The sequence below is a fragment of the Coenobita brevimanus genome, chromosome 111, assembly GCF_032717465.1.
Source record: "Coenobita brevimanus isolate Jiangsu-jjx chromosome 111, ASM3271746v2, whole genome shotgun sequence".
NCBI lineage: Eukaryota > Metazoa > Arthropoda > Malacostraca > Decapoda > Coenobitidae > Coenobita > Coenobita brevimanus.
This window is the reverse complement of record NC_137064.1, coordinates 31,585,239-31,606,325: the sequence shown is the minus strand read 5'-3', so window position 1 is coordinate 31,606,325 and position 21,087 is coordinate 31,585,239. Positions and strand designations below refer to the sequence as shown.

At 42.7% G+C, this 21,087-nt stretch overlaps 1 protein-coding gene across 1 annotated transcript in view; it reads left to right on the top strand.

Annotated features, from left to right (window-relative positions):
* Positions 1-6,134: 6,134 nt before the first annotated feature.
* The window catches only part of LOC145417856 (uncharacterized), a 58,133-nt gene continuing 43,180 nt past the window's right edge, over positions 6,135-21,087 (top strand). Inside the window, exon 1 of the mRNA XM_080286475.1 lies at positions 6,135-6,251. Within this exon, the coding sequence (XP_080142601.1) occupies positions 6,156-6,251 (96 nt within the window). The 5' untranslated portion in view covers positions 6,135-6,155. The remainder of the gene's footprint in view (positions 6,252-21,087) is intronic.

The following is a 21,087-nucleotide window of genomic DNA, read 5'->3' as shown; positions in this document are numbered from 1 at the left end:
AGGCAAAATTTAGGGTGTAGGTAGTTGTGGAGTAGTGTGATCCGTAGTTGAGATGTGGAAGATAGATTGATGGAGGGTATGGGATGGGAGAGGGAGGAGGAAGTTAGGTATCGATGGAGGAAGTATGGTGTGTTCTGTATGTGTGATGTGGAAGATAATAGAGCTGGTGGTAGTTGTTTGAGCAGTTGCGTTTGCTTTATGAGGAGGCGAGGTGTGGGAGGTGAAATTACGTCTGATGGGTGAGTTAGGTGAGTAGGTACATAAAATATATACTAGCGCAAGATGAGTTTACTAAGTTACGTTCCACGCCCATTTGTATACTCGGTGCTGAAGAAGTGGTATATAAAAGACTGATTAAGTATGCGTTTGTTTTTATGTTAATGATGTGCACCTGAGTATTAAAAAGATACTGGAATAATGACAGATTAGTAGACATATACACTAAGGTCAGAGATATAGAAATGAAAGATAAACAGACGAAAAAAAAGTTAAGTATTTCATCAGTTTTGCGGATACATGAAAAGATATCCATTTATTATTATTATTATTTTTTTTTTATATTTTTTTTGCTGCTGGTGTAATCTAAATGGACTTGATCTAAATATATCCAAAGAAGGGGCTGAAAAGAGGTGAGATTAGAAAGTAAAAGTGTGTGGGCTTTGTGATAGGGTTGTAAAGGAGGGCGGGGTGCGTTTAGGGGTGGCTGTAGGGAGGGAGAGGTGTGGTGGGGTGGGGAAGGAAGGGTGGGTTTGGGAAGGGTCGGATGGGTGTGTAGAGGGTGGGGTGAGTGAAGGGGGAGTAAAGTGGGGTGGGGTGGAGATGGAAGGGTAGGGTTAGGAAGGATGGGGTGGGTGTAGCGAGGTAGAGAGAGGGTGGGGCGAGGTTGGGGTTGGTATGGGGTTGGTGGAGTGGATGTAGGAGGGGTTGAATGGGTGTGGGAAGAGTGGGATGGGGTAGGTGTGGTGGGTGGTGTGAGGAAAGGGGATGGGTGTTGGGAAGGTGGGGTGGGTGTGGGGAAGGTGGGTTGGATGTGGTAGGGTGAAGTGGGTGTGAGGAGGATGGGGTAGGTATGGAGAGGGTGGTATTTGCTGAGGTGGGTGCGGTGGGTGTGGTCTGGGTGGGATCAGGTCAGCCCCACCCCTCATACTCCTCCTCCCTTCTTCCCCACCCTTCCTTCATCACCTCTCCCTACCCCTATCTCCCCCCCCCATTCCATATTCACCCTTCCTCCCTTCCTTAACACCCTCGGGAATGTTCACCCTTTGTTCACCCATCGTATATCATCCCTTTTTTATCTCCCTTCTGATCCCCTCCCTTTTTTTCTCCCTTTTATATTTCTTTTCTTCATCATATCTCTGCCTGTCTGCGCTTTCTCTTCCCTTTTATTTTTCTCTTTATTATTATTTTATTTTAATTTTTTGTGCTGCTTCCTTTGTGCACGTTTTAATACCTGTTCTTCTCACATTCTCAACTTTCTCATTTTTTTTCCTTCTTCGTTGTCTTTCACTTCCTTTCTCATCTCTCTTTCCCTTTTTCTGCATTGTCTGTCTGTCTTTCTCTCCCTTTCATCATACTTTTCCTTAACTCTCTCTCTCTCTCTCTCTCTCTCTCTCTCTCACACACACACACACACACACACACACACACACACACACACACACACACACACACACACACACACACACACACACACACACACACACATTCCCTACGACATTTCAACTACGGTCATCTTAAGCCTCCCTCTGCCTCGTCCTTGCTTTGGTAATCCCATTTTCTGAGACACGTTCCTGCCACCGTCCCTCCTCAGTAACGTTAGTCACACCTGGCACTAATTTAGAGCCGTGTCAGGTGAGCATAATACTAGGCTGATAATTTTGAAGGCCCAGGTTCCACTCTCGTTTTATCAAGGGCAGGTGTTGTGTGTGTGTGTGTGTGTGTGTGTGTGTGTGTGTGTGTGTGTGTGTGTGTGTGTGTGTTCAATTTCTTACAGATTTTTCTTCAGTTTCTTACATTTTTCACATCATTGAGGATTTGTCGGTGACCCATACACACTCCTCTTCACAGATAAACCCACACCAGCACCATTTCTACACGTACACTTTTCATTCTACTCCCAAATCCTTCCACACTTCCATGCGTGAGGCAGTGACTGGGAGCGGGCCACTTCCTCAGTTACAGACGGAGGTGGAAATGTTGGGTGGGAGAGAGAGAGAGAGAGAGAGAGAGAGAGAGAGAAAGTAATTCCCAGAATGCAAAGGAAAAAAAAAAGGTGTCATTATACTAAAAATGTTTACATTGAAACGTGGTAATGCCTTTCTCGAGAGGTCAAAAATTATTTCTGACAATATATAATAAAAACAATAAATATAACTGAAAATATGTATAATAAAAACAAGAAATAGAACTAGAAACATTAAAAACACAAAATATAATCCAAATGGGTATCATCATTTCTGTGTACCTTTTTAGCGAGTATTAAATTGATGTTGTTGGAGACTCATAAAGTAGGTGTGAGAATCGGCTGCCAGAGGTTGGAGAAGGTCAGACTCCTCCCCTTTCGTGTGCTGAGTCTGCCCCGAGTGCGTGGAGAGAGAGAGAGAGAGAGAGAGAGAGTACGTATGTGCTCCGATGTAATATACTGTATATAAATAAGGGAGATATTAGCAAGGTACTTAAAGTGAGCATACAGGATAGAACTAGAAATAATGGTTTCAAACTAGAAAAATTCCGTTTCAGTTAGGAAATCGGTAGAAATTGGTTTGGTAATAGAGTAGTAGACGAATGGAATAAGCTACCTAGTAAAGTAGTTGCTGCCTCTTCCATTGAGAGTTTCAAGCATAGGCTAGATAAGCATATGACTAATAAGGGGTGGATATAGAAAAAAGAAAATCTTATAACCAATACTAATTCATAATTTTTCCTTTTCAGGTTACACTATGATAGTCTCTATTCTCCTTTCACACTTTCCTGTAAAATGTCCACGCCAGTTTTTCTATACTGCGTGGTGTTCTTTCAGACTTTTTCCTGCCGGCTTCGGCTGGAGGGTTTGGAGGGCGGGGGAGAGCCTTCTTCTTTGCTATCCTTATCTCATTCTAGTAGTTCAGTTACTCTTCTAGGAGCTGCCTAGCATGGGCCGACCGGCCTGCTGCAGCTGTCCTCTCTTCTTATGTTCTTATATGTGTGTGAATGTGTACGTGAATGCGTATATTTGTGTGCTAATATTTCGTGCGTGCGTGTGTGTGTGTGTGTGTGTGTGTGTGTGTGTGTGTGTGTGTGTGTGTGTGTGTGTGTGTGTGTGTGTGCGCGCGCGCGCGCGCGATTTTGTGCATTCGTATATATACATGTGTGTATGATATAACTCTACTGTGAGCATATTTTGTGTGTAGTAGGGGGGATATCGTGGTGTAATGGTGGATCAGTAAACTGTTGCCTGGAAGTTGATAGGGAACAGTTTGGAAATTTAAATACTCTTTCATAAGCCACGTGTCATAAAAATCTTCTCGTATAATAACCTGTCCCGACACCGGTACGTACAGTGAATATTTAGGACGCAAGTGGTGACGTGTGAAGGAATGGGGTTAGAGTTTCAGGGCACGGACTGTCGAATATTTGGTCTATTAAAAAATTTTTTGACGCTTATGTACCTGTTCCTTGTTGGCCAAAGCGTCTGCCAATATAATCGTTACTCGACATAATTAATTCCAGTCAAATTGGTCCATAATTTTCGTTTGTGACTTAATTAGGACGATGGCAGTGGGGCTGGGCAGGTTCACGAATACAGCTCGAAGATAGGATTGTATGGGAGGTAGTGTTGACAGTGGGAAGGTGTAAGTCACTGATAACGGTGTTGGGTGGGCTATATGTGCATTCTAGTAATAATAATAATAATAATAATAATAATAATAATAATGATGATGATGATGATGGTGAATGATGAATAAATATACAATAAAGAAGAAAATGTGTGATAATGGGTACAGCAGACAAGGTTTCCATTGAAGGCTGGTCTGCTGCTATTCTTGTCTGCTCATGCTGACAGTTTCTGTTCACACACCAGCACTAGCCTCACTCACACCCACAGCGATATACCGGATGTGTGTGTGTGTGTGTGTGTGTGTGTGTGTGTGTGTGTGTGTGTTTTAGTTATCTGATGTTTCTGCTTTTAATCCTTTCAGTGCTGTGACGTATTTTTTTTTTTTTTTTTTTTTTTTTGCTACCTCCAAACCATTTCATTCAGCTTAGAAATCTCTCAAAACGAAGGGGTTCATGAAGTCTTGACCTTAACTGACTTCACTACGTCGAAGTCTCTCCCAGGTTGAAACAGCTCGTCTGGAGGTGGCAAGAATTTAACAGATAAGTCGTCCTTGTATTGACGGGATTTGGCATAACAGAGGCGGTGTATTTACAGAATGATGTAAGATGATTATTAACTTTATTACCTTTAAGCAATATACTGTGATTATTCTTGAGACGCAATATAGAATCGCGTTCCATGTAAATTGCTTTCTAACACCAAACAGCATTATCCAGGGTAGGAGGGGTCCCTGATTGAAAAGTCTAAAAACCATTCCCATTTCACCTGCTCAGTGCGATGATGATTTTCTGGTCTTGGTATGGCTTGGGAACTATGGAGTCTTAATGGTAGTGCGTTCGTCTTGCGATCTGCATGTCCCTTAAGTCTACAGATCGAAACCTACTCTGTGGTGGACATTTTAGTGTGGTAACTGGTTCTGTGTCCTGTTTTATGCTTGCATGGCTTTACACCGTGTTGGTTTATACGGATGTCATATACTGTAGAGACCATTGACATACAACCAATATCACAATAAATACTCTTTTCCCATTTACTCTTTGTGTGATGGAAACTTGATGTTGTACAAGGTCTCATGTGGGCTGTTGCTTTTAGTCTTCCTTCTCCTAGATAAGTTAGCCTCTTTCTCCACTGCCTTCCCCTTCAACCTGTGTTCTCTCTTCAGGTGACGCATCCAGCCCCTACACGACACCAAGACTTCACTGGAGGAGGAAGATAGGGTTTTACGGCTCGTCCAAAGGGTCTCACAGGCACTTCAGGCACCAGGGAACACCAAAGTACCTCCCTTGTTTTATCCTGGCAGTGAGAAATAAGGTGTAGAGTGAATGCTTGAACTCTCACGTGATAAAGGAGTGGATGGTACAGGTGCTAAATATTATTGAAATGAGGAGGATTTAAAGGCCAGTAAACAAGAAAAATGAACATACCAGAGTAATATAACAGATGGTACAAGAACTGAATATAATAGAAGTGGGGCGTACATGAAGGCAAGTGGATGGAAATTATTGTACATTGCACTAAAATAAAATAGTGTATGATAAACTAAGCATTATATAGGTTGAGAGTACATACAAATTATTAGATGTTAAAACTCTACGTACCAGCAAAATAAAACAGTGGATTATAGAAGAATGAACTGTGTGAGATATAGAAGAGACCTTAAACCTAGTGAATGTTAAAATCACACCTGTTGTATAATTAAGAAGCGGATGAACAAGCAAGCCTCATATAGGTAGAAATTACGTGCAAGGTAGTGAATATAAAACGTACATATCAGAATAATATAAAATTGGATTATAAATTAACTGAAAATCACAAAAGATAATCTACAAATAAGAAGAAAATTTAACTACGTACATCAACATAACTTTACGTATCAGTGTAATGAAACAGTGGATGGTCGAGACATAGAGCTGCAAATAGAAGAGAGGGTGACATATCTGGTAAAACAGCACAACACCAACCAGTGGATCAAGAAGAAAAATTGTACCAGGCAAAGGACTATAATGAACATCTCCATATAATAAGGCAGTGGTTAAAGAAGCTGAACAAAGTAGAGAGGGCACACAAGCTAATGACTTAATTGGCACTGAGTAATAAAAGTGTAACAGAAAGAGTACGTAATTTAAACAAGGCACACATGAACAGCTGTACTGGATAATTAAGCTGATAAACAGAGTACCATATAAAGGACCGCAGTGAGAAAATAAGTGCTTAAGTGGCAGTATCGGTATGTGCCAAGGTGCTTAAGCGTCAGATTATTCAAGTGTGTGATTGCCCCAGGAGCGCCTAAGTGCCGGGGAGTGTGCCAGAGGTGTGCCAGAGCGAGTGTACAGTCTCCATGGTGATGAAACAACTGACTATCGCCATGAAGGACCCAGCCTACATCAACCCCCCGCCCAGGACAACACACCTCCCACAAGACCCGGGAAAAATGGTACGTGCAGACTTCATCTCTTAATTTGGGTGCTGTTATTATTATTATTACTATTATTATTATTATTATTATTATTATTGTTATAGTTGAAGTTGTCGATTTTGATGTTCCTGCTGCTGCTGAAGGTGTTAAATCCATCGTCAAATTTGGCTGTAAGTAATCTAAAGACTAGTGAACAGGCATCTCTTTCCCTGAGACCCGTTGGTTCTGACATTCACCAACAGATTCCACAAATCCTTTCATGTCACCACTTCGACACTAATATCAGACCATCCATCTTGAGATCTTCTACGACTACATAGTGTTATCTGGGGTGCTTTTAATGACATGTCCATGGGTTGTGTGTGTGAGAGAGAGAGAGAGAGAGAGAGAGATGGTGGAATACGGATGGGGAGAAAGGAATATATAATAGGATGGAACAGTAAGATAATTATTTATGAAAATGGAAATGTATCATCATATACGCGAAGGTGAAAATTAAGAAGTTATAACATTGCAGTAAATAAATAAATAAATAAATAAAAAGATGAAAAATAAAGTTACAAGTAAAATGATGTGAATATACGAATCTGTCATCATATATTGCAACCCAAACATAATTTTTCTTTGAGGTGGAGATAAGAGAGGTACTGTGATGCTTTGATAGGGTGATAAGACAAAGTGTGGTGATAAGGGGTGGATTTACAGCAGCATGTTTGCCTTATCTCTTATCCAGGCACCGCTTGGCATGATAAAGAGGGCAACTAGGATGACGGAATGTGCATGGGAGGGTAGGATTTCTCTCTCTCTCTCTCTCTCTCTCTCTCTCTCTCGTGTAATGGAAGCCACCTACCCACACCTGCCTCCCTTTACCCTTCCCTTTTTTACCCCCAGGCACAGTAACTTTACCCTTTCTCTTTCTCTCTTTTTCTCTCTCCTTTCCTGCCCTCCTCTCTCCTCCATCACTGATCCAGCCTCCGTAGCAGTGATAAAGTTAATAGAGATGTGTTTTATTTCATGGGCTGCTAGTGGGAAATAAGGTGGTGATGATGATGATGATGATGATGATGGCCAAAATTTCCCTAATGCTTGCCAGAATGAAAAAAAAAATAATAATAATAACTCGGTGCATCCGGAGCAACCAAAATTTAAATATGAAGTGGAAACTGTATTGATGCTTTCATCATTAAAACTTTCCAAATAAGCAAGAAAAAAAGGAAAATGGATAATATATATAAAATGAAATGTATGAATAATTCGTAAAAGCCGTTGTCGTACTGAAGGGGTTAATCTTCCTCGGCGTCTCTAAAATACCGAGAAAGATCGTTCAGATTCCAGTAAGTTCCCTTACCCTTCCTTCGTTACCCTAGATTATAATTGATAGGAAGAGAGAGAGAGAGAGAGAGAGAGAGAGAGAGAGAGGAACCAGTCAGTGTGTGTAGAAGAAATAGAAGATTGTGGTGTTGTTTGTGCTGTGTGTGTGTGTGTGTGTGTGTGTGTGTGTGTGTGTGTGTGTGTGTGTGTGTGTATGTGTTAAAGTAGATAGGTTACTCCCTTACTCTTCCCTTCTTTCGTTCCCTATGGAGATGATTGATAAGAAGAGAAGGGGAGGAGGAAGAGGATTAAATGAGAGGAGGAGGAGGCTTGTGGTGCTTGTGGTCTGTTGTTTTGTTCTTTTAGTTGTTGTTAAAGCAAATATTCCTTTAGGCTTTCGTCATTTGTTTACTGTGAAAATTATAACCGAGGACAGAGGAGGAGGAGGAGGAGGAGGGAAAGAAGATGATGATGATGATGATGAGAAGGAGGAGGAGGAGGAGGAGGGAAAGAAGATGATGATGATGATGAGGAGAAGGAGGAGGAAAAAGACGAAAATGAAGGAGTAAAAAGAAGATGAAGATGATGAAGAAGAAGAGGAGGAGGAGGAGGAGGAGAAGGAGGAAGAGGAGGAGGAGGAGGAGAAAAGGAAGAAAAGAAGATGATGAAGGGGAAAAAGACGAAGATGAAGGAGTAGAAAAAAAAGATGATGATGATGATGATGAAGAAGAGGATTAACTGGAGGAGGAGATGGCCTAGATGGCTTATGGTGTTTGCGGCCTGGTGTTTTGTTCTGGTTGTTATTGTTCTTAACGAAAATTGTTATTGATGTTTTAGTTGTTCTTCCATTTAACATTATCTCGTATACCGGTACTTGTGTTCAGTATATATATTTATTACGTTATGATATTGGTTTGCTTTTTGTGTGTTGAACTAGTATAGGCTTATGTTAATCCGCTGACTACTGCTACTACTACTACTGCTACAACAACAACAACAACTACTACTACTACTACTACTACTAAGACTACTACAACTACTACTACTACTACAACTGCTACTACTATTACTATTACTACTACTGCTACTGCTACCACCACCACTACTATTGCTACTACTACTACTACTCTCAGTTTGCGGGCTTGTTGCCTTTGGTTCCTTCTCCCTTACATAACAAAAAAAAAAAGTTGGACAGTTTTGCCTAGTCACTACAGTAATGTCGATCCGAAGAAAGTGCTGGTACCAAAATGCGTACGGTATACAGTAGGGAAAGGACTGATTTACACACACACACACACACACACACACACACACACACACACACACACACACACACACACACACACACACACACACACACACACACACACACACACACACACACACACACACACCACTTCAGCCATAGATCCATTCCTTGTCAATCTGTCATTCTCCAGTATCTCCACGTGGCCAGTAGAGTTTTACCCCCTGAGTTCAAGGATGTCTCTCAGGTGAACAAAATCGTCTAATGGCGAGAAAATCGTCTGGATAAGCCAAAGTAGGTTCGTAGGCCATAGGAAGGAGTAATGAAGATCGCGAAGGTGGTACCGTGTGTTATTATTCTTTATATTCGTTATTACTGATTGTCTCTTCTTCCCGTTCCTGTTCTGTTAATAGTCTCCACATATCCTCTTCCTCTGTGTCTCTTCTTCAGTTTCTCTTCTCCTCCCCCTTCCCCATGCCCTTCTATGTCTGTCTGTCCTCTGTCTCTTCATATATATATATATATATATATATATATATATATATATATATATATATATATATATATATGTATATATATATGTATATATATATGTATATATATATATATATATATATATATATATATATATATATATATATATATATATATATGTATATATATATATATATATATATATATATATATATATATATATATATATATATATATATATATATATATATATATATATCCTTTTTTCCCCTCCTTTTCCCCTGCCACACCTTTCTTCATACCCATTCCATCTTTCACTGCCCTTCGCTGCCTCTGCCTCTCCTCCCCTCTCCCTCCTCCCCCGATCTTTATCTCTCCCCCTCTACAGTATCTTCACCTCTCCCTTTCCTCCCTCAGTTCTTCCTCAGCATCTTCCCTCCTCCCTTCATCCGTTTCTCTTCCTCCCCATCCCCTCCTCCTTAATCTCACATTCCTCCTTCTCCCCTCCTTTGCATCTCTCCCCATCTTTTTAAATCCCTTCCTACTCACAATTTCTACTGTCCTCCCGTCATCTTTCTTTCCCTTTCCCTTCTTCCTCCATCCCTATTTCTCTCCATCCATACTTTTCCCTTCATCCCTATTTCTCCCTCACTACCTTTCTCTCCTTCTCCCTTCTTTCTCCACCTCTCTCCTCCTTGTCTCCTCCTCTTCCTCTCTACCTCTATTTCATCCTCCTTCCTCTCTCTCTCTTCTTTCCCTCCTTAACAGTTGTGTCTCCTTCCTCGTTCTCTTCCATTTCCTCCTCCTCCTCCTTCTCTTATTTTTCCTTCATTTTGTGCTTGTATTTTTAACTCATGTGTATTTTTTTCCTTCTCATCTTCCTTAGTTTCCTGCATCATCTCCTATTAATTTTACTTAGTTTTCTCCTCCTCCTCCTCTACTTAGTTTTCTCCTCGTCCTCTACTTAGTTTTTCTTGTCCTCCTCTACTTAGTTTTCTCTTCCTCCTCCACGTAGTTTTCTCCTCCTCCTTATCATCATCATCATCATCATCATCATCAAACTTTCTTTTCAGTCGGCATTTTGTCCATTCCTTTCTGAGTCAGTGTCCCCATTCCTAAGCCACTCCTTAATACCTCCAGTCTCTCTCTTTCTCTCTCTCTCTCTCTCTCTCTCTCTCTCTCATAAAACCCCAGTCACCCCTGCCGCCCCGGGCCCTCTCACACGCCCCCTCTCTCACTCAAAAACATTGCCTCTGTTTTTCTTCATTATTCACCTCTCACGTCAGTATCTTCATTCATTCATTCATTTATTCATTCAACTCTCCCTTTTCACTCACAAACACTTCCTTTATCATATTTAGTTACTGTACAGTAGATTCATTCATTCATTCACTCATCCTTCCATCCATCCATCCATCGATCCATCCATCCATTATTCCATTCATTTATTCAGTCATACATTCGTTCGTTCATTCTGTTGTCCACTCTTATTCACTGATATTACGTTAGTCTTTCATTTTATTCACTTTTCACGTCAGTACCTTTATACATTAATTCATTCTTCTCGTTTCAATTTGTGTTTATGATGCTAGGGTTATGCATTCATCTTTTCTGCTCATTATAGTGTATGTTTTAAATGTTGGACGTGTGTGTGTGTGTGTGTGTGTGTGTGTGTGTGTGTGTGTGTGTGTGTGTGTGTGTGTGTGTTATCGCACCCCTTTTTATTTCAATTTCTCTACACCTGTCTTCATTTTTCTGCCACTTTCCTTCTCCAGACCTTCCTTTCTCTTGTTATTTCCTTTATTGATCTTGTTTAAATTCTCTCTCTCTCTCTCTCTCTCTCTCTCTCTCTCTCTCTCTCTCTCTCTCTCTCTCTCTCTCTCTACCATTCCTTATTCATACCCCTTTCTCCACAAGTGTACAGTAAAATACGGTACCATAAAGGGAGGGGTGGAGGGGAGGGAGAGAGGGAAAAACTATTGGAGTAGTCATAGAAGGAAGAAAGGAGAGAAAAGGAAGGGAGGAAGGAAGAAAGGAGGGAAGGAAGAAGGGAAGGAAGGAAGGAAGGAAGAGATAAAAGATATGGCAAACAAAGAATGTAATTTTGGTTTTTGGCAAGAGACTCCTCATATGATTAACACAGTCACGTCAACTGCGTAAGAACACACGAGAGAGAGAGAGAGAGAGAGAGAGAGAGAGAGAGAGAGAGAGTTAAGTAATATAAGCAACATACCGGACACATTCCTGGTGCGAGGTGTTGCTTTTAGGGAACAAGAGCTTTTACGCTTGGTGTGTCGGTGGTCATCAAGTGAGGTAAATAGCATCACACACACACACACACACACACACACACACACACACACACACACACACACACACACACACACACACACACACACACACACAGCACTTGTGACATACACTGCTCTCCACAGCACATACTTGACCGTCATACCACGCTACATGACATTACACTGCACTGCACCGAATGGCACTACACTACAGTACACTACACTACGCTACACTACACTACACTACACAACACTACGCTACACACTTCTGTATTGCGCTACAGAGCACTCCAGTGAACTGCGCTGATCTTCCCAACACTACTCTGCGGTACATTACAGTGCCCTGCTCTTCATTACACGACACTATGGTACACTATATGCTAGATCAGTCTGCATAGTCATCACCACAGCGCAAAACGTGCATGATCAGCAGCACACCACACCACACCACACCACACCACACCACATTACTCCTACAGTACTCATCACTTTGCCGCCTCCACTGTAGCACAGTCACACACTCTTTTCTTAGAGAGAGAGAGAGAGAGAGAGAGAGAGAGAGAGAGAGAGAGGACGAACCATCATAGTGTGTGTGTACAAATGCTATATCACCAAACACCCACCACCACACCTGCCTTGACGTAAACAAAAGTGTACACCACAGCTAAGACAACTCTCTCTCTCTCTCTGTTTTAACGTTTATATAATGTATTTAGATCACTATGTCTTAAGGGCAGGCATTTTTGTCAGTGAATATAATAGAATTTTTTTTGACGATTTAGCTCGAGAGAGAGAGAGAGAGAGAGAGAGAGAGAGAGAGAGAGAGAGAGAGAAAGAGAGAGCACTCGACGGCAACACCACACACACACACACACACACACACACACACACACACACACACACACACACACACACACACACACACAAACACATTCCACCTCCCTCCCCCTCCCTCTCTACCTGTCTCCCTTCCTCCTACCCTCTCTCTCTTTCTCCCTCCCTACCTACCTGCCTGCCTGCCTCTCTCTCTCCCTCCCTTCCTCCCTCCCTCCCTCACCAGACTTGACTTTGGGCCCCACGAGAGAGACTCCGATGTGGTCAGTGTTGCTCTTACCTCCACAGTGATAGGGTAGGCTGCCGCTCCTTCCCCACCTCCCCATCACTCGCCATACCCACCATTCCCCATTCTCGCCCCATTTACGGATCCGCGGGGCCTCAGTCGGGGGATTTGGGATGCTGGATGGGATGTGGTGACGTGGGGATTCAGTCAGACGTTGGAATTTGCTAAGGGATTGTCGGTACCTGAGACATGCCCGAGGACTCACCTGCTAAAGGGATGTTGTGGCAAGTTTGGGGTGCCCTCCTGCCTACCCACCTCCTTCCCTACCTCGTCTTCTTCGCCTTTAGTCCCTCCTCCATTTCTCATCATCTTCCCATTTTCTCTCCCAGTTCTCCTTATCCTCTCTCCTCTCTCTTCTGCTTCTCCCCTCTCTTCCTTTTCTTCACACTTAGTCCCTCCTCATCTCATTTTCTCTCCCCAGTCTCCTTATCCTTTCTAGTCTACAGTACTTCTCTTCCCCACATTCCTCTTCCTTATTCCCCTCCTCGTCTCCTGTTTCTCCACACTTGCCCCTCCTCCTTCTCCTTCCCATCTCCTACTCCTAAAATCTTCACACTCTTTCAGTTTTCTTCTCTCCCCACTCTCTCTCCTATCACCTCTACTCGACCCCATATCCTCTCGTTCTCTCCCCTCTTTCCTCGACTTCTTCCCCTTCTCCTTCCCGTGTACTTTACCATTTCATCTCCTTTATTTTGCATTTTCCTGATTCCTTCCTTATCCTCTTAATCATTTCCTCTCTCGTCCTGTCTCTCCATCCCATTTGCTTGACCACTTCTCCTCCCTCCCTCTTTTATTTATCTTTATTTTTGCCACATCCTTTTTCCATTTTTCTTAATTATCTTCCACTTCTCTCCTGTTTCCTTTCTCCCCATGTCTCTTTCGCGTTTTAATCTCCTTCCCTCTCCAGCTTTTTTCCCTTCCATCCCTTCCTCCCCACACCCATTTCTGCCCAATAATATACTCTTACTTCTTCCTTCGTCCTCATCCACCTCCCCACTCCCTCCTCACACTTCTCTTCTCGCGTTCCTCTTCCCCTCCCACTTCTCCCCAGTCTCACCCTTCTTCCTTCTGTCCTCTTCCTCTTCCCCACTCCTTCCTCCTCCCACTTCTCTCTCGTCCCTTCCTCCCCCCCCCCCTCGTTCTCTCCTTCCCTCCGGTGGGTGCTCCAGGGTGAGGAGGTAAAGGAGTCCTCAACTTTTTTCTCCTCCTCCTCCTCCTCCACAGAACTATTGTGATGGCGATACACACACGTAGCTCTGTGCAGATGTGGCGTACGGAGGTGTTTTAGGACAGGTGGAGGGAGAAGAAACACGTGCTGCATTGTTGGAGGGAAACTGGAGAGAAGAAACACGTGCATAACTAGACAGAAAGACGTGCATAAGGGGAAAAACGGAGGAAAGAAACACGTGTAAATAAAACGGTGAAATGTTGCGTAGTGGATGGAGGGAGGAGAAACACGTGCCTTAAAGTGTTGTGGGAGAAACACGTGCTATAAAGTGTTGACAGGTGGAGAGAAACTGGGGAGAAACATAAAGTGTAAAGTTGCGCGATGAAATTTTGTATAGCAGGTGGGGGGAGAGAAGTACGTGCTATGGTGTGAGGTGGAGAGAAGCACGTGCCGTAAAGTGCTGGGAGAGAAACACGTGCGATACAGTGCTAAGAGATGGAGATAACAAACACGTGTCTTAAAGTGTTGGAAGAGAAGTACGTGCTGTCAAACGTTTTAAGATGGTGAGATCAGACACGTGCCTTAAAGTGTTGTGAAATACGTGGGATAAAGTGTTGAGAGCTGAGAGAACAAACACACATCTTAAAGTGTTACGAGAGAAATACGTGCAATCAAATGTTGTGGGTCGAAGAGATCAAACGTGCAGCTTAAATTGTTAGGAGAGAAATAGCTGCGTGCTGTCAAGTGTTCAGAGATGCAGAGAACAAACACGCATCTTTAAGTGCTGGGAGAGAAACACGTGCGATAAAGTGCTGAGGGATGGAGACAGCAAGCAGGCATCGTAAAGTGTTGTGATGGAAATAGCTGGGTGCGATAAAGTGCTGAGGGATGGAGAGAAGGAACACTCATTTTAAAAGTGTAGGGAGAGAAACACGTGTGATAAAGTGTTGAGAGATGGAGAGAACAAGCACGTGCCTTAAAGTTTTGTGACAGAAACACGTGCGATCAAGTGTTTTAAGGCAAGAGGGAGAGAAGAAACACGTGCCTTCAAGTGCTGGGTTGAAAAACGCGTGCGATAAAGTGTTTTAGAGCAGGTGGAGGGGGAAGAAGCGCGTGCAGAAGTGTAGCGAGAGAAAAACTTTAAGTGGACGGAGAAAGTATGTCCGATAGATGGTTGTGAGAAAAACACGAGCGATTAAAGTGATATCAAGTGGAGAGATACTGTAAGAAGAAAGGCTATCAAACTGTGCGATGAAGCGGTGTGTCGCAGGTGGAGAGAGAGAAACGCGTGTGATAAAAGTGTTTTGTGTTGCACCTGGAGAGGAAACACACATGCTATTGTGTTATGTGTCTGGTGGAGAGCAGAAACACTTGTTGTGGTGTTGTGTGTCAGATGGATGGTGTCAGAATGTGTTGTGTGCAGGGTGGGGAGGAGAAGGGTTGTGTGAGAAGTGGAGATAAGAGACGTATAGGATAAGTGTTGGAAGTAAAGCAAGTGCCGTGTTTAGTTATGTGTCAAGTGGATGGGGGAAAGAAGGGAAGAAGAGAAGAAACACATACGATAAAGAGTAGGGAAGAATCACGTACGATAAAGAGTTGTGAGGGAAGAAACGCACGAAAAAGAGTTGTGAGCGAAGAAACACGTACGATAAAGAGTTGTGAGGAAGAAACACGTACAGTACAATAATCTTCTAAATGAAACAAGTGTGATACAGTGTTGTGAGAGAAGCATTTAATAAAGTTCTGTAAAAGAGAGAGAGAGAGAGAGAGAGAGAGAGAGAGAGAGAGAGAGAGAGAGAGAGCAGGTTTTCCTCCTATTGCAGCTTAATTTACGACGCTGAGTGGCAGAATGAGATATATACTATGTCTCTACCACCACATCATTGCACTTACTCGTGATTGGCAAAATATCCTAGTGTAACCCTATCGCTAAAACTCAGACTTCAAGATGGAGAGATGTCGAGTTTTTAGGCCAAGTTAGAGTGAACATGGTATAGTTTTAATTGGTTATATCTTGGTTTATATTTGACACAACAAAGGGGAGAAAAATGAGAAAGTGAGAGAGGGGAAGCCAGACAAGGGATGTGGAGTGCAGACCAAACCCGTATAAAAGGTAGAGTGCGCAGAGAGTTTACGTGGATCATAACACCTGCAGTTCAGTGACTTATTCTTGCTGCCTCCAGACGATTTTATTCATTAGTTTACGTGAATCTTGACACCCGCAGTTCAGTGGCTTATTCTTGCTACCGTAATGGAAGTAGGTACTGTTTAGAGAGAGAGAGAGAGAGAGAGAGAGAGTTATTTTATTCAAGAGTTTACGTAAATCTTGACATCTGCGGCTCAGTGTATGCTTGCTGCCTCCAGACGATTTTATTCAGCTTGAGAAGGGCCTCTTGTGGTAAAGGACTTCAAAAAGGGCTGTATCTAACCCTTCATATTCCTAAGAGTGTCTTCTAAGCTTAATTAAATCGTCCGGAGATATCAAAAACATATTAAGATAACGTCATTGTGATCAAGAGAAAAAAACACACTTACTTAGTCAAATGGTGGGTGACAGAGCGACTTGGAGGCGTTTTGTCTGCGGCCACCCTTTGCGGGATTAGGGGGTCGGGCCATAGTTAGATAGATAGACACATACTTAGGAAAGGCCTCGTATTGATGAGAGGAAGGGAAGTTGCATTTTATCGAGTTTATTTAAAAAGCATAAATAAGTTCCTCTAAGCCGTATAAACCCATGGAGAGACAGTAAGAAATAAAGTAAATAAATCGTGCTTGTCGTAAAGGGATTAAAGGAAACCAAACTTGTCGAGCGGCGAGGCTAACCCCGTGGAAAGTACGAAGGACAGGTAGATTAGGTGAACCTTAATTGGATTTACCTGGGGTGTGAGGTGTGAAGTTTTATGCAATGTGGGTTTCCTTGCATCCCCACCCTCTAAACACACTCTGGTATTTTCCATTTTCTTCTCTGTATCTTCCATTCTTCGTCTCTGTATTTTCCCATTTCAGTTCTTGTATTTACCTTTTTATTCTCTGTATGTCCATTTTTTTTCTTTGTGCTTTTCCCTTTTGTTATCTGTATTTTCCCTTTTATTTCTCTTTTTTCCCTTTTCTGTTACCCTTTCCTTCTCTGTGTTTACCTTTTCATTCTCAATATTTTCCCTTTTCTTTGTATTCTCCCTTTTCTTCACTATTTTCCCCCTTTTACTCTATCTTCCCTTTTCTTCTTTGTATTTACCCTTTTATTATTGTATTTAATTTTCCCTTCTTTGTATTTTCCCGTAAAGAGAGAGAGCTCAGTATAGTGTCATCGGCGAGGATTTTAAAATACTGTGTTTCTGTACCGTACCGTTCTGGAAGTAATGTTCAGAGAGAGAGAGAGAGAGAGAGAGAGAGAGAGAGAGTTCGCTGTACCATACTTTTATCATGCAAGTGTTGGATGGCATTTTTTTTTTTTTTTTTTTCCTGGAACATAAGTGGACCCCACATTTCCTCACCGTCCTCCCATATCTCTCCTTTTGTTTCATCCCTCACTCGGCCCCCATTCTCTGTCTTCATCTTTTCCCACCTGTACCGTAACAAAGGATCAGGGTTTATCAACATCATCATTTTCATCATCATCATCATCATCATCATCATCATCATCAGCTGGAAGATTTAGTGAGGTAGGATAAAAGTGTTGACTTAAATAAATAAATAAATAAATAAATAAATAAAGTAGAAGCGTATGAATCTTCATGAATTTTAGTGCAAAAACAACTGTACATTATGGGTTAATTTTTTCCATGTTACAGTATTCTCACCACTCCCTCTCCTCACCATCTTTCTCCTCACCACTCCTCCCTCTCCTCACCATTCACTCTCCTCATCACTCCTCCCTTTCCTCGCCACTCACTGTCCTCACCACTCCTCCATGCCTTCTTGTCATCACGGATTTCCTCACCCCTTATCTTCATTAATCTGTCCCTCATTCATCACCTACCTTGTCTTCTTTTGTCATCACCTAACCTGTCATTTCCCTCCTCCCCCCCCTCCATCTGTCCTTGCACTTCTTTTTGTTTTTGCCGCGTTTTCCATTCATTACCTCCTTTCTCCCGTCATCACCTTCCTCATCTCTTTCTTTATAAACCAGTATTCCCTTCCTTCCTTACTCCACATATCCCTTATTGCCTCTTTCATTTTATTTTTCCCCTCTCCTCTTTTCGTGACCTCTCTCCGTTTTATTCTCCTTTCCTCTCTTTTAACTTCCCTTTTTATTTCGCCTCTTTTCATCCCCTTAACCTATTCTCTTTTCATCCATCTTTCCTCTCCCTTTTTTCATTCTCCTTTCCTCTCCTTGTTTCATCCTCCTTTCCTCTCTTCATCCCCTTCTGTCATCTCTTTTTCATCCCCTTCCTTTCCTTTCCTTTTTTCATCCGCCATTTCCTCTCTGCTCCTTTCATCCCCCTTTCCTCTCCCTTTTTTCATCCTCCATTCCTGTCTTCCGTTCATCCCCCTCTTCCTTTACTCTTTTTCCTCCCCTTCCTCTCCTCTTTTTCCCACCCGTTTCCTTTTTCCTCCACCTGCAGTGCTTCACGTGTTCCTCCACTTTTCTTACCCCTTCCCCCCTGTTTATCAACTGCTCCCTCACTCCCTTTCAGTCTCCACCAGTCCTTCCATTTCTCCATATTTCATCGTTTTTTCCTCTCCTTCTCTGCCTTTCTCCCTTTCTTTCATCACCTGTTTCACTACTCCCCCCCTTTCTGTCTTCCTTCTTCTCTTTCTCTGCTTGTCTTTCCCTCATCCTTACATTTCTTGACATACCCGTCTCCTCCATCATTCTCCCTTTCTTTCTCTTATCACCTATTTCACCACTTCCTACTTTCTGTGTCTCTGCTTGTCTTTCTCTGTTTTTCACCCCCTCTTCTCCACCTTTCTTTGCATATCCCTTCACTTTCCGTTTCTATATTTCTCCGTCCCTCCCTTCCATCACTTCTTCCTCTATCCCTCCTTCACTCTTCCGTCCCTCCCTTCTACAACCCATTCCTTCTCTCCCCTCCCACTTCCTCTCCCTCATGCACCCCCTCGTCCCTTCCTATCACCTATTCTTCCACTCCCTCCCCCCTTCCTCCCCCCCCCACATCCCTCCTTACTCCTCCGCCCTTCCTGCCTACATCTCGCACTTCACCTGGCCTCACCTTTTCACTTACCTTGCACTTGTTTTTCTTTCTTTTTTTTTCTTTCCCTCACATTCTTTGAACTCTTTCTTTCTCATCCCTCTCTTCTCTCCATCTTTCTCCTCCTGTCCTGTTGTCTCTCCTTTCTTGTTCCTCTGCATGTTTCCTTTCCTCCTTTCCCACCCTTCGTGTGCTATCTCCTCCTGCCCTCCCACCCATCCATTTCCTCTTTCTTCATTTCCTCCGTCTCGCATCGTTTCCTTTCACCCTTTATTCTTCTCCCTCCCCCTCCCTCCTCTCCTTTTCCTCTCTCCCTTCCTTTTTTCTCTATCTGCCTCCTTCCCCCCCCCCTGCGTCCTGGGTTAAGTTCTTTACCTGAGTCTCTTCCTCCATTATCTCAGCCCTCATCTGTCCCTTCTCTTCCTCCTTACCCACCTGTTCTCTCCCTGCCCTTACCCCCCGATCCCCACTCCCACCTCCTCTTAGTCCTCACTTTTCTACCTTTGGCCATCCCTTCCCTTCCCCTCTCTTTTCTTACCTTTCCTTTTCTTCCCTACATTACCCTTCCCATCGCTTCCCTTCCCCAATATTAAAATTCTTCGTCCTAGTCATTGCATCTCCCCTCACGTTCCATAAATTTTGTCTCATGAACCTCAGCATGTCTTTCCTCATCCTCCCCCTTCCCCATCCTTCTATCGCAGACCTGTATACAGTTACGCTTTTTTTTGGTTGTCAGCTGAAAATATTTAAAAAAAAAAAAAAAAAAGCACAAAAATAGCGAAAAAGGCGACATATTTCGAGCACTTTCAATGTCTCTCTTGTGGCCTCTCGTGCCTAACTATTGTACTTGATTTCCCCCCTTCTTCCGTGTTCTTCCTTAGTTCTTTGACGGTCAACTGAAAATATCGATAAAAAAGTTAAAAATAGCGAAAAGGCGACATGCTAAAGGGCTTACTATGTCTCCCTTCTCACTTTCCCTTCCACCTTGTCCTCGTGTCCCTGAACCTGACCTGGGTACCTCTGGCGAGATTTACAACGTATCTCAGGTTACTCTCACGGCTGAGAGTTGTTTCCGTAGGACGAATAAGAAACATGGCATTACTCTATACTCTCCTCTCGTAGTCCCTCTGCAACGAGAAGTCTTTCTTATGATGAAATAATCTTAAGTTTGTTTATAAATCCTTGTTCTGAACCGGGTATTTGAGCGGTCTGTATTGATAAACTTTCTCGGAATTATAAGACTACTTGCTAAGACCGTGATAATCTCTCATATATTTGCCAGACACCTCACAACCAAACAAGAATGAATATGAAGGGGGGGAAAAAAAGAGGCAATATTTTCGATGATTAATTTTTGAACTAATATCAGTACTGCTACAATCTCTCCCTCCTCTTCTCCGCCCTGGTGCTGCTGCTCCTCCTCCTCAGCCACTTGTTACTATGCTGACCCACCGCCCACAGTTTGTTTACACCCGGTGCTGCCATCTAGCGGCTGGAATTCAAAACAGACCAGCGGGAGACTTGGAGCCTGTTTTCTGTTTAAGCTCCTAATCCTGTTCTGTTTGTCCTCTACACACTGATTTTTGCCTCTGCCTATCCTTTATTTTGTGTTTCTTTTAGCCATTCAACCAGAGGACTTTTTATGTATATCTTATTATCATACCAAGACAGTTTTATTATTCAGCGTAGGAGGGACCTTTCGATCTAGAGGGGATGGATGTAGCCTTCACTGCCCTCTTCAGTACCACAGGTGTTTCCGAAGTTGAATGTAATCGTCTGGAGATAGCAAGAACATCAAAGGAAAAAAATACATTGTCACAGCATAAGGATTAGGCCAATTCTGGAAATTTTTGTTCCCAGTTTAACCTGCCTTTTTGCATACAATTTTTTATCAGTATTTTCTTTGTTTTCGTCAGTCCTGTGTTCCAAATCTAACCTGTATTATTATATGTGTCTTCCATTATTCCCTGACTTGTCTAGTGTTTATTTCAGTTTTCTTTATTGTTTTCTCATCATTTTATTTTCTCTGTCCATCATTCTGCCATCACATACCGAGACGCGTGGCAAGCATACGTCCCTCCTCTCCATCAT